The sequence below is a fragment of the Streptopelia decaocto genome (genome assembly GCF_964273445.1).
Source record: "Streptopelia decaocto genome assembly, chromosome: 16".
Taxonomy (NCBI): Eukaryota; Metazoa; Chordata; class Aves; order Columbiformes; family Columbidae; genus Streptopelia; species Streptopelia decaocto.
Window position 1 is genome coordinate 8,142,117 of NC_138671.1, and position 11,594 is coordinate 8,153,710.

Genomic DNA, 11,594 nt, shown 5'->3' on the forward strand with positions numbered 1-11,594 from the left:
CAGGAACTCAAAATAACCTAAATATCCCTATTTATCCCGCCTTTCCGCGATATTCCTTGTCTTCGTGATATAATGATCGCAAATATGCAACATCACGAAGCAAACAGAAACAGCAGGAGAACATCTTGCAGATACATAAATTGAATTCTCACACGTGCGCTCTCAGGCTGCCCTGTGGTGTTCGAATGCATAATGCAGAATTGTGTTTTCAAGCGGGTTGTTGACAGTGTAGAAATAAAAAGAATTACTTACGTTTCAGTATGCTATGGCACGCCTAAAATTTTCCAGACAATTTGTGTAAGATTGTACTAACCTAGCTGCAACAAACAATAAATAAGGGGAAAAAAATAATCGGGAAACTTCTATGGTTTGTTTCTCTTTCACTTTCACTACGTTTTTCTGGTAGCGCGGCACGCCAGCAGTTTACGGCATTCCAAAAGCCCGTGAAAAACACCCAAGTTTCCCTTAAACCAATTTTCCATGATCGTGGCAGCTAAAGAAATCTGCCCAAAGGCAAAACACTTAGGTTCCACCGAGATTTGAACTCGGATCGCTGGATTCAGAGTCCAGAGTGCTAACCATTACACCATGGAACCGCTGGATGGCCCTTCCCAAACCACCTTAATTGATGCAGTCTTACAGGAAAAAAGAAATGGTTTAAGAGTTTATAAATACAATCTTTGGTTTGCTTTTCTTCTATGTATTTCACACGTATTAATTCTATATAACAATCCCACTGTTCATTTATAACAACCTTAGCATTAAACACGATCACTTAACCATTTCTCAGATGATCCCATTTAAAGCTTTACTGTAGACTTTCAACACCACGTGCACTGACTTTTATACTCATTTGGCTTTCATGCATTTTGGGCTATTTGCTTTCTATACTTGAGAAGAAGTAGAGCCATTGTCACAACTATTGTTTTAGTCTGCCAGGTTGTTTCATCTCTTGGTATTAATTGACTAATGGATAAGTCATGTTTCATTTAAACAGGTGAGACACAGAAAAACTACAAACATGTGCAACAAGCTTTTTATGCATAAGTAAAGACATGGACCTGTTGGAGTGGGTCCAGAGGAGGCCACAAAGATGACCCGAGGCTGGAACAGCTCTGCTGGGATGACAGGCTGAAAGAGTTGGGGTGTTCATCTGGAGAAGAGAAGCTCTGTGGAGACCTTATTGTGGCCTTTCCGGACTTAAAAGGGGCCAGTAAGAAAGATTTTTAGCAGGACCTGTTGTGATAGGACAAGCGGTGATGGTTTTAAACTAAAAGACAGGCGATTCAGACCAGACATGAGGAAGACATTGTTGGCCCTGAGGGTGGTGAGAGCCTGGCCCAGGTTGGCCAGAGAGGTGGTGGCTGAACCATCCCTGGAGACATCCCAGGCCAGGCTGGACGGGGCTCTGAGCAACCTGAGCTGGTGAAGATGTCCCTGCTCATGGCAGGGGGGGCACTGGGGGAGCTGGGAAGGGCCCTTCAACCAAAACCATTCTGTGACTCAATGAAATCACCAAACTGCACTCGAAAATAGGTTTTAAGCATTACACAACGTCTTCTGCCCCACCTTTACTTGCACCCGCTACTACTTTGTCAATACCGTTTAAGAAAAATAACTACTCGCAACACCATCCCCGCGCCCGCGAACAGCGGCGACGGTCGCGCCGCTTGACCAATGGTAACCGGCTACACTACGCGGGCAGGCGGATGCGGACTTGATCCGACGGCAGAAAAATTAAATGTAGCTAGCAGAGGATGGTTTCGATCCATCGACCTCTGGGTTATGGGCCCAGCACGCTTCCGCTGCGCCACTCTGCTGCTCCTGGAAAACATCCTCCACGCCTGAACCCACAAGGCTCTGCGCCGCCTCCTCACCGGAGACACCGCACCGGGGACACCCCACCGGGGACACCCCACCAGGGACACCGCACCGGGGACACCCCACCAGGGACACCCCACCGGAGACACCCCACCGGGCCCCGGCCGCGCCCGCCCGCCCCACGTGGGACCGGTAGGTAGGAGCGGGTTCCCTACAATTCATGGGTCCCATCTTACAGCTCCCGCGTGCTTGAAAGATACTTGAAACAACAACAAATGATTTACATTACCAGTATATCGCCGCAGATAACTGATATTAAACTAAGTAAAAACTACCGATATATTACCACAGAAAATAGTAATATTTAACTAACCGGAAAGAACTGAATACTGCTGCACTTAAAGTCCTCCCTGAACTATTTTTGAGAAACGAAGGAGCCTTCGCGAGCACCACCCACCGCAGAGCCCGCGTCAACGCGCCGCCCGTCGCGGAGGCGACACCGCGGCAGCCAGGGCGCGCGGGCGGCCCCCAGAGTGCTTTGCGCATATTTGCATACAAACCAGAGCACCCGTTGCGCCCTTTGTGCCCCTCACCTGCCGCCCCCCGCACAGCCCCGCACGGCCGTGACCACCGCGACACTGTGCACTGTCTGCTCAAACAGGAAGCGTCCATCGCTCGGATAGAGGGGCTCACCCTATCCTGTGAGAGCCCAAGTATCAGGGCTATAAGTACCTGAGTAGAACAGTATGAAATCGTGCTCGCTTCGGCAGCACATATACTAAAATTGGAACGATACAGAGAAGATTAGCATGGCCCCTGCGCAAGGATGACACGCAAATTCGTGAAGCGTTCCATATTTTTTTCCCCTCTCGACCTCTCCCAAGCCCCGAGCCTGGCCGCGACACCCCTGCAGACACAGCCAGAATGACAGGGACTGCCCCCAGTGTCCCATTCCTCTCCACACCTGCCTGGCCAAGGTGTCCCCTGCCCTTGAAGGCACAAGGACGGGCTTTGATGTCCGAGTGCCCCTCTGAGGAGGAGCTTACCTGGCTCCTGCTCCTCCCTGCACTGCATGGGGCTTGTTGTCCTCACGCTGAGACCCAGAGGCTCAGGATTATACAGAGAAGCTGGGTCCACAAGTTTTCTTTAGCACATGCACTGACTGTAAAACTACTCATCAAATGTACTACCTTGACTTCAGTAAAGCCTTTGACACAGTCTCCCACAGCATCCTCACAGCTAAGTTGAGGAGGTGTGGTCTAGACAATAGAGTAGTGAGGTGGGTTGCAAACTGGCTTAGGGAGAGAAGCCAGAGAGTGGTAGTCAATGGTGCGGAGTCTAGTTGGAGGCCAGTATCTAGTGGAGTGCCCCAAGGGTCAGTGCTGGGGCCAATATTATTCAATATATTCATTAACGATTTGGACGAGGGAATTGAGTGTACTATCAGCAAGTTTGCTGATGACACCAAGCTAGGAGGAGTGGCTGACACGCCGGAGGGCTGTGCTGCCATCCAGCGGGACCTGGACAGGCTGGAGAGCTGGGCAGGGAATAACCTGATGAAATTTAACAAGGACAAGTGTAGAGTCCTGCATCTGGGCAGGAACAACCCCAGGTTCCAGTATAGGTTGGGAGATTACATATTAGAGAGCAGTGTAGGGGAAAGGGACCTGGGGGTCCTGGTGGACAACAGGATGACCATGAGCCAGCACTGTGCCCTTGTGGCCAGGAAGGCCAATGGCATCCTGGGGTGTATTAGAAGGGGGGTGGTTAGTAGATCAAGAGAGGTCCTCCTTCCCCTCTACTCTGCCCTGGTGAGACCACATCTGGAATATTGTGTCCAGTTCTGGGCCCCTCAGTTCAAGAAGGACAGGGAACTGCTGGAGAGGGTCCAGCGTAGGGCAACCAAGATGATTAAGGGAGTGGAGCACCTCCCTTATGAAGAAAGGCTGAGGGAGCTGGGTCTCTTTAGTTTGGAGAAGAGGAGACTAAGGGGGGACCTTATTAATGTTTATAAATATATAAAGGGTGAGTGCCATGAGGATGGAGCCAGACTCTTCTCAGTGGCAAACAATGATAGGACAAGGGGTAATGGGATCAAGCTGGAACACAAGAGGTTCCACTTAAATTTGAGAAGAAACTTCTTCTCAGTGAGGGTGACAGAGCACTGGAACAGGCTGCCCAGGGAAGTTGTGGAGTCTCCTTCTCTGGAGACATTCAAAACCCGCCTGGACATGTTCCTGTGCGACCTCACCTAGGTGTTCCTGCTCCAGCAGGGGGATTGGACTAGATGATCTTTTGAGGTCCCTTCCAATCCCAAACATACTGTGATACTGTGATACTGTGAAACCACTTTGGTTTAGAACTTCAGACATTTTCTGTTCCTTAGAGGAAGATTCTGGTTTTGTCGCTGATTCTGGCTTTTCAAATGGTAAAATAGTAATACAGTATTTTTGCAATTCATTCTGGGAATTGTTGCTTGGGAAAAGTGTATTTTTTATTGTTTGCAACACATTTATTGAGGTTTTTTATTAAATTATTATTAAAAAATATATTGTGTTACCTGCTTCCTCTCAGCTATGGTAACTTACAGATACCAGTTTTTACCACAGTATCCTTAAGTGTCTCTTTGGTAGTTGTAATTAATTACCCGTTTTAGCATTTAAAAAAAGGCGTTTAACCAGTTTCAATATAACCAGTACTTGATCTTTGCAAAGAAACCAAGAAAAGGAACACGAACCGAAGCTTTTTCTGGGTGGGACAGGGCAGAGCTCTGGAAGCGCGCAGGGGTTGTGAGGAGCTGGGGGACAGAGCGTGTTTGGGGCTGGCATCTCCCGTGTGAGGAAAGGGAGTGGAGCATCTCCCGTGTGAGGAAAGGCTGAGGGAGCTGGGGTCTGGAGCTTGGAGAAGAGGAGACTGAGGGGTGACCTCATTAATGTTTACAGATATCTAGAGGGTGAGTGTCAGGAGGATGGAGCCAGGCTCTTCTCAGTGACAACCAATGATAGGACAAGGGGTAATGGGTACAAACTGGAACACAAAAGGTTCCACTTAAATTTGAGAAGAAAATTCTTCATGGTGAGGGTGACAGACACTGGCCCAGGCTGCCCAGGGGGGTTGTGGAGTCTCCTTCTCTGCAGACATTCCAACCCGCCTGGACACCTTCCTGTGTAACCTCATCTGGGTGTTCCTGCTGCATGGGGGGATTGCACTGGATGAGCTTTCCAGGTCCCTTCCAAACCCTGACATTCTGTGATGCTCATTGACCCAATTAATCCTCCCTCATTAGTTGTGGCGGATATTCCGGCCCAGTCTCCGCCCCGCCCTCACGTGATAGGCTCGTCATCAGCGCGTGCGGGGAGTCACGTGCTCCGTGTTTATCTCCGCCGCTGTCGGTGTCGCGGAGCTGGTGGCGGTGGGGCCGGGAGGCGGTGGGTGAGGGACCGACCCACCCACCGACCCGGCGGGTGAGCGGCCCCAGCGGCTTCCCCAGGCGGGGTAAGGGCGCGGGGGGAGGAGCAGGAGGGGTTGTTTCCCTCAGGGCCAGCGTGAGGCGGCGCTGTCCCGGGGCCCGTCGCCTGACTGGAAACGGCCGCGTTCGCAGCCGCCTCCTCGGAGAGACGGGGCGGGAGCGGGCAGAGCCCCCGCGGCTTCCTCCAGCTGCGGGGGGAGGGTGGGGAGTCCCGCACACCGGCCTCTGCACTGACCCGTTCTCCTTCACACCGGCTTCCGTTCTAAACTACACAGCAGCGAAAGGCTTCTGGTGTTTGGCAACCAGTCGCTGCGGTGATTCGGAACACTGAGGCATAGTCTGTTGCTCTGGGCTACATCTCGCTAAAAAGCCTTTCCTTTAATTCCAGGCTCGCAATGTCGCTGACCACAAAGAGATGTGGAAGGCCCCCGGTGTTGTCTTTTCTGGAAAAGAAAAAGAGAAAGCAAAGCCTTGATAGAAGAAGGGGGAAAACAAGGATTTACGTGGGAAATCACATTGACCGATGGTTGACGCTTAAGGAAAAGCTGAATTTCAGAAATGATGCAGAAGTTGCGGGGTTTTTACTGGACTTGTGAGTAGACTGTCATAATACTCCTCTGTTTACTAATACCAGGTAAATAATTCTTGGCTTTAATACCAACTGTGTATTTTTTCTAGGTATGACAGCTGTGAGCCATTGTCAAAAGCTGCCATCGGTTCCCACCCTGAGAGTGTGAGAAGAAATAATGTGAAGGAAGAAAGAACATTGTCAGGCAGCACTTCTTTGATAGCAGCTGATGGAACGTTAGTAGTATACTCTCCTTATACGTGAAGATGAAATTTTTTTTTGGTAGTACTTGAAAGATTGTAGCTGATATTTAAAAAATGGGGCAGAAATTATGTAAGAAAGAGCAAAGTGTACAGCTAATTTTACTAAAATTGAAGATTTTTGGATGTTCTTTATAGAACAGCTTATATATTTGGTTTGTTGTTTGTACTGTTGAGCACATAATAGTACTATAGATGAAACAGTAAAACAAAACTTTTCTTTCAGAAGGAATGTTTCAAGTAACAGTTCGGGTTGCATTTGCAGGTATGACAATGATGACCAGTTGTCTAAAGAATCTGCTTGTTCTGAACTTGGAGATGGGAGAATTGTAACTGTGAAAGAAGAGAGAGAGATGCTGCACGACTGCTTGTCAACAGGGACAGTTGGCACGTTAGTGATACTATATATATTTGCATGTTTTGCTTTGAAAATATTTTGCATTTATTTTATTAATCACTTTTAATTTTGTTTATTAGAAACTCATGTCATTCATGCTCTTCATTATTTAAAAACATCTTAGTATGTAATGGTTGGTCCTTCTGAGGCAAGAAACTGAGAGAGATTTTAGAAAATTTGTAAGACGCTTAGAGAACACGCAGCAAACCTGCTTGTTCAGTGACTGCCTTCCTTAACTGTATGCAAGATTTGTGAGTGGAACAGGAAAATAGCTGGTGCTTTACATACATCCTAGTCACTTTAGTATGCGGTTAGATTTTTAGAGTAGTGCGAGTGCAATTGCTCATGCTTTAACTTTTCTCAAAAGAAAAATGTTTCATTGTTGACTGAGTGATATTACATACAAAGTGATGTGTTAACCTATTTAAAAATAGTGCCGTGCTCAGCGAGGCAGCCACACCGTCAGTCGACTGCTGATTGTTTTACTGCAGTGTCATCAGTAACTGGGGCATTCACAGTTGAGATCAGAGGAGCCTCAAATAGGTACGCTTGTCCATTACTACTTATTTAGGTTTCAATTATCCACAGCAGTGTTACTGAATAATTGTAATTTCATCCATGTCTCAGTTACCTGACCTTTAAAAAAAATGTATCTTTTAATGTGTGCAGGGGGACACTGCGAACCTAGGACATGACTTCGGCACTGCATGGTGTGTCCAAACCCCTCGCTAACATGGTGAAGTATGTAACACATGTAGCATGTTTGTCTGATTCTCATTTTCCACTGTGGTTTTGCTTGTGACTTTCCTAATTCTTCTTATTTTTTATTTTAGTAGGTGAGCAACTTGGGGTTCTGAAAGCAATTCCACAGCACAGAAGAATTCTTGGAAGCTAGGTCAGGAGAAAATAAGTACCAGTGATGATGAAGCTGTCAAATTCAAGTACCTTCTTCAAAATATCATTTTTCTCTGGCAAATAATTTTAGTATGGAGTGCAACAATAATTGAATTCCTGGGACTGATTTGATACAGGTGAGACAGAGGGTTTGTTCTTAATTGATTGCTTATTTCAGCCTTCAGAGATGTGAGAAATATTTTGAAAATTTGTTTGGTATGAGGAAAACTTTGTTACCCTAAAAGGTAAGGTAGATGGTGCTTTGTTAGTCTCATGATACCTACGTGAAGGTGGTGAGTCACACCGAATGTGTAAAATGCTGGAGAAAAGATCAGGCATGTATGCCGTGCTAATTGTATAAAGCTAAGAAATGACAGCTGTCTAAGAATAAAGATCTTCAAAAATCAGAGAATCCCAGAATCCCAGAATGTCAGGGATTGGAAGGGACCTCTAAAGCTCATCCAGTCCAATCCCCCTGATGGAGCAGGAACACCCAGATGAGGTTACACAGGAAGGTGTCCAGGCGGGTTGGAATGTCTGCAGAGTAGGAGACTCCACAACCTCCCTGGGCAGCCTGGGCCAGGCTCTGGCACCCTCACTGAGAAGAAGTTTCTTCTCAAATTTAAGTGGAACCTCTTGTGTTCCAGTTTGAACCCATTACCCCTTGTCCTATCACTGGTTGTCACTGAGAAGAGCCTGGCTCCATCCTCCTGACACTCACCCTTTAGATATCTGTAAACATGAATGAGGTCACCCCTCAGTCTCCTCTTCTCCAGCTCCAGAGCCCCAGCTCCCTCAGCCTTTCCTCACACGGGAGATGCTCCATTCCCTTCAGCATCTTTGTAGTTCCCTGTCCTTCTGGAGCTGAGGGGCCACAACTGGACACAATATTCCAGATGTGGTCTCACCAGGGCAGAGTAGAGGGGCAGGAAAATCTCTCTCAACCTACTACCACCCCCTTCTAATACAGGGGTAGGTTACCTGGGGCATTGGCCCAGTAGACATACTTTGTGAAACAATGCAAACATATTTCATGTTCAGATATTTGGATGTCATATTGTAACTGTTGTTATTGTGTTACATTCCAGGGTGACCAGCCAGAAGAAAATCAAGCTCTTGTATAACACTTTTGGGGCAGTTTTTGGTCCATTTTGATTTTGCTGTGAGGTTATTGTGAACTATAAAGAATTACTGTAAGTCCCTGTATGAAATTTGATGTTGCTTGTTGAACAGCACATTAAACTTTAGGTAATTAAGTTTTACTGTGTTATGTTAACATTAATAAAGTGTGTGGAGTGGATTATTTCACCGTGAGAGTTTGTACATAGTTCTCTGAAGAGCAGAAACAACAAGCCAAAATGCTAGTAGGTATTGCTCAAGCTTATTCAGAATTTATTAACTTTCTGTAGGTTGTGTTAATGAAAGGTCCTCATATTTTATTTAAAACTCAAATGATTAAAATAAAAACAACATTCTTGTAGGATTGGCAACATTAAGCGTGCTGCATCCTGAGTGTGTTTCTCGGAATGCTTTTTCTTAGGGAACATATTTAACATATCCCACATACTGGGAGTTATTCTTGCAGGTTATTGATGCACTTAAAAATGACGGGTAAGAATACTGGATGTTATAGTGTGCTGTGTTAGTGCCTTCTAAAAAATGAGTGATTCAGATACTATGTTATTTATCTAAATATATTTTATTATTGAATAATTTACTTTGGCTTTCGATACTCCAAAAGCTGATATATGATGCCTCTTAATAAGCATGGAGTGCTTTCAGTAACTGAAATTCAGCAGAATAGTGTTGGCAGTTCTGAATTTGTGATGTTGTTATGAAGTATGAGTAATCCTGGAGAGTTTTTAACTGATAAATTAGTGTGATTGTATTCAAGATACGTTTGTCAAAAGGACAGAAACTCCCAGTCTTCTGATTCTTTAGTTTTTTTTCTTTAACCGCACACTTTTGTAAGTGTGTAGGTCTTGATCTTACAGTATTGAAGCCAGCTGGGTTTTCCCATCACCTTACATTAGAACGACCTCTCTCTATGGAGAAATTCCCCTAGTTAGGTCATTACATTCAGCATTCATTTTTTTTAATGAGCTCCACCTGCTATAAGAAACTGCTGCTTTTAAATATTCTTCTGTTGCTTTTGAAATACAAAAATTCAACGTTACCTTATTAACAATATATCTTTTGCCAAATGTTGCACAGAGAGCTCTTTTTTTTTTTTTAATGAAGCAGAGAAGGTTGAAGCTTTCTCAAAATGAAAACACCACTTCCCATGTATTTCTCTGTTCTCTTTGTACTTCTCAGTTTTTTCTTTGACTACCAAGCAGTCATTTGTGGAAATGACTCAGTGTAGCTCACAAAAAGTATCACTAGTGACACTAGTTCTCAGTGAAGTCTCTTCCAGTGCTCTCAGATTTGCTATTGTCATCATTGCAGCGAAAAGGGAAGACAGTTCAGTCTTTGGCATACTCGGTTACGTTTTCCTCCAAAGTCTACAAGATCAGCAGAAGAATCTGCAACTGCAGTAGCTTATTTCAGTCAGGAGCTCTGACCTTCTGTGGTGTTTGAGCGCCATTGTGTCAGCCTGTTCAGTACCTTGATAAATGCACACTGAAAATTAATTATATTACTTAATGACTTACTATTGCGGAAGCAAGTTAATATTGCATATGCATGCTATGTTGAGGAGCACTCACTGCATAAAATCACTGGTAGAATGATTATTCTGGTGCAAAGTACTTGAATACAGTATGGTTCGGCCCATGCTAATGTTTCCCTCTGAGCCTCCCCTTAGACCAGCACTTCATGCCGAAGAAAAGTTAAGAGTAAACTTTTGAAAACTTCCTGTTGTAATATTATAATCTGCATGGATTATGCATTTTGTGTTGTTATATCAACATATGGTTTTGAATATCTGACTTCTGTAGAGCAGAATGAGTTTCAGCAATGTGTCATGTTAAGTACATTTCTCATGAGTCACTGCTGAAAATACTGATCAGTGGATGGCAGAAGGGAAAACGCATCACAGGAGGAATTCCAAAGGTAGGAGGAGTGGAGTTTCAGTCTGAGATGTGTAAATGAAATGTGGGTTAGAGAGGAATGCTGAACCTGAATGTTTTTTGTGGTTTGAGTGGTTACCTGTCTCAAGACAAGCCTACATCCTTTCTTTCTGATGTCTCAGCAGAAGCAATTAATATTTCATGTCCTTATAATTCCAGAGCAATTTCTCACCACTACAGGAGTCAGAGCTCTGGGTAGTGAGGATTGTGTTTTCAGGAAACTGAGGATTCAGTGGATAAATGGGACACTTCTGATCAGATAGAGCTGATAGTGTGAGATGTCTTCGATTTTTTGCCACCTCACTTAAGTCATAAAGCAATACTTTCTTTCTGTACTTTGTATGTATTAATGTAAAATTGATGTGTATTTAAGATAGCAAAACTGGTCTAGAACTCAGTGATGTTTGCAGTCTTCCTTAACAGCAGCATTCATTGTAGTCCTATCTATAGACTGGCTAGGGTGTCTAGAAAGAAAACAGGCAAGTGTGTTTGTGTGTATGCATGTGCCTACACACTTCCAATCCCATTTTATAAGGTGGGTTGGAAGTGACCTCTGAAGATCATCTCATCCAACCTGCTCAAAGCTGGGGTGACTTCAGGTTCGGGTCAGGTTACCTGGGGCATTGGCAGGCTGGCTTTTGAAAATCTCTCGTGAATGTGCATAGTGTTCTTACAAGCTTTTCATACCAAGACAGCATGCAGAGTGCAAGGTTCTCTATTGGGGTAAGGGGAACATGGGGGAGCTGGGTGTGTGTTTGTATGGGGAGGCTGGGGCTGATGTTCCAGCTGTGCTGCTCCTCCAGGCCACCCATCCTCGACTCCTCCTTGGATAACACACCACTGGCTACAAAAATTCACCCTCAAAACGGTGTCATTTGTCTTCATTCCTGTCATTTCCTTAATCTGGTTTGTCGCTTAGTCACACAAACATCTGCTGGCACAACAGGAGGTGCTGTAAGGGTGGGAACTGGTGGCAAGAAGAGGAAATGACGCTACCGTTGAAAGTTTGCCATTGAACTGGTGGTAAAATATTTATCTGTGACTTTTGTTGTTGTTGTGTAAAATGGCAAAGGTGAGTTCCAAAATGAAATGGAATGTTGATGCATTTAATGGT

General features: G+C 45.1%; 1 protein-coding gene across 5 annotated transcripts; it reads left to right on the forward strand.

The window, feature by feature from the left end:
• The first annotated feature begins 4,720 nt into the window (after positions 1–4,720).
• On the forward strand, positions 4,721–8,717 carry LOC309447086 (uncharacterized protein). Of its 5 annotated transcripts, none has more exons than XM_082067378.1 (8): positions 4,812–5,285; positions 5,679–5,882; positions 5,969–6,094; positions 6,384–6,509; positions 6,950–7,058; positions 7,185–7,256; positions 7,352–7,546; positions 8,498–8,717. In XM_082067378.1, the coding sequence occupies exons 1-5, from the start codon at positions 5,074–5,076 to the stop codon at positions 6,990–6,992; spliced, it is 711 nt and encodes a 236-aa protein (XP_081923504.1). In that variant the 5' UTR covers positions 4,812–5,073; the 3' UTR covers positions 6,993–7,058; positions 7,185–7,256; positions 7,352–7,546; positions 8,498–8,717. The 5 variants fall into 5 exon arrangements, with proteins under 5 accessions (XP_081923506.1, XP_081923505.1, XP_081923504.1 ...); XM_082067377.1 differs by having other exon boundaries at positions 4,813–5,285; positions 7,349–7,546; XM_082067381.1 differs by having other exon boundaries at positions 4,917–5,316; positions 7,349–7,546.
• The last annotated feature ends 2,877 nt before the right edge of the window (positions 8,718–11,594 follow it).

What these genes read in the sequence shown, in the direction of transcription:
- LOC309447086 (XM_082067378.1), top strand. Translation starts at nt 5,074, where the DNA reads ATGCTCATTGACCCAATTAATCCTCCCTCATTAGTTGTGGCGGATATT. An exon ending in GCGGGGTTTTTACTGGACTT is followed by an intron (nt 5,883 to 5,968) that starts GTGAGTAGACTG and finishes TATTTTTTCTAG; the next exon opens with GTATGACAGCTGTGAGCCAT. An exon ending in TCAACAGGGACAGTTGGCAC is followed by an intron (nt 6,510 to 6,949) that starts GTTAGTGATACT and finishes ATTTAAAAATAG; the next exon opens with TGCCGTGCTCAGCGAGGCAG.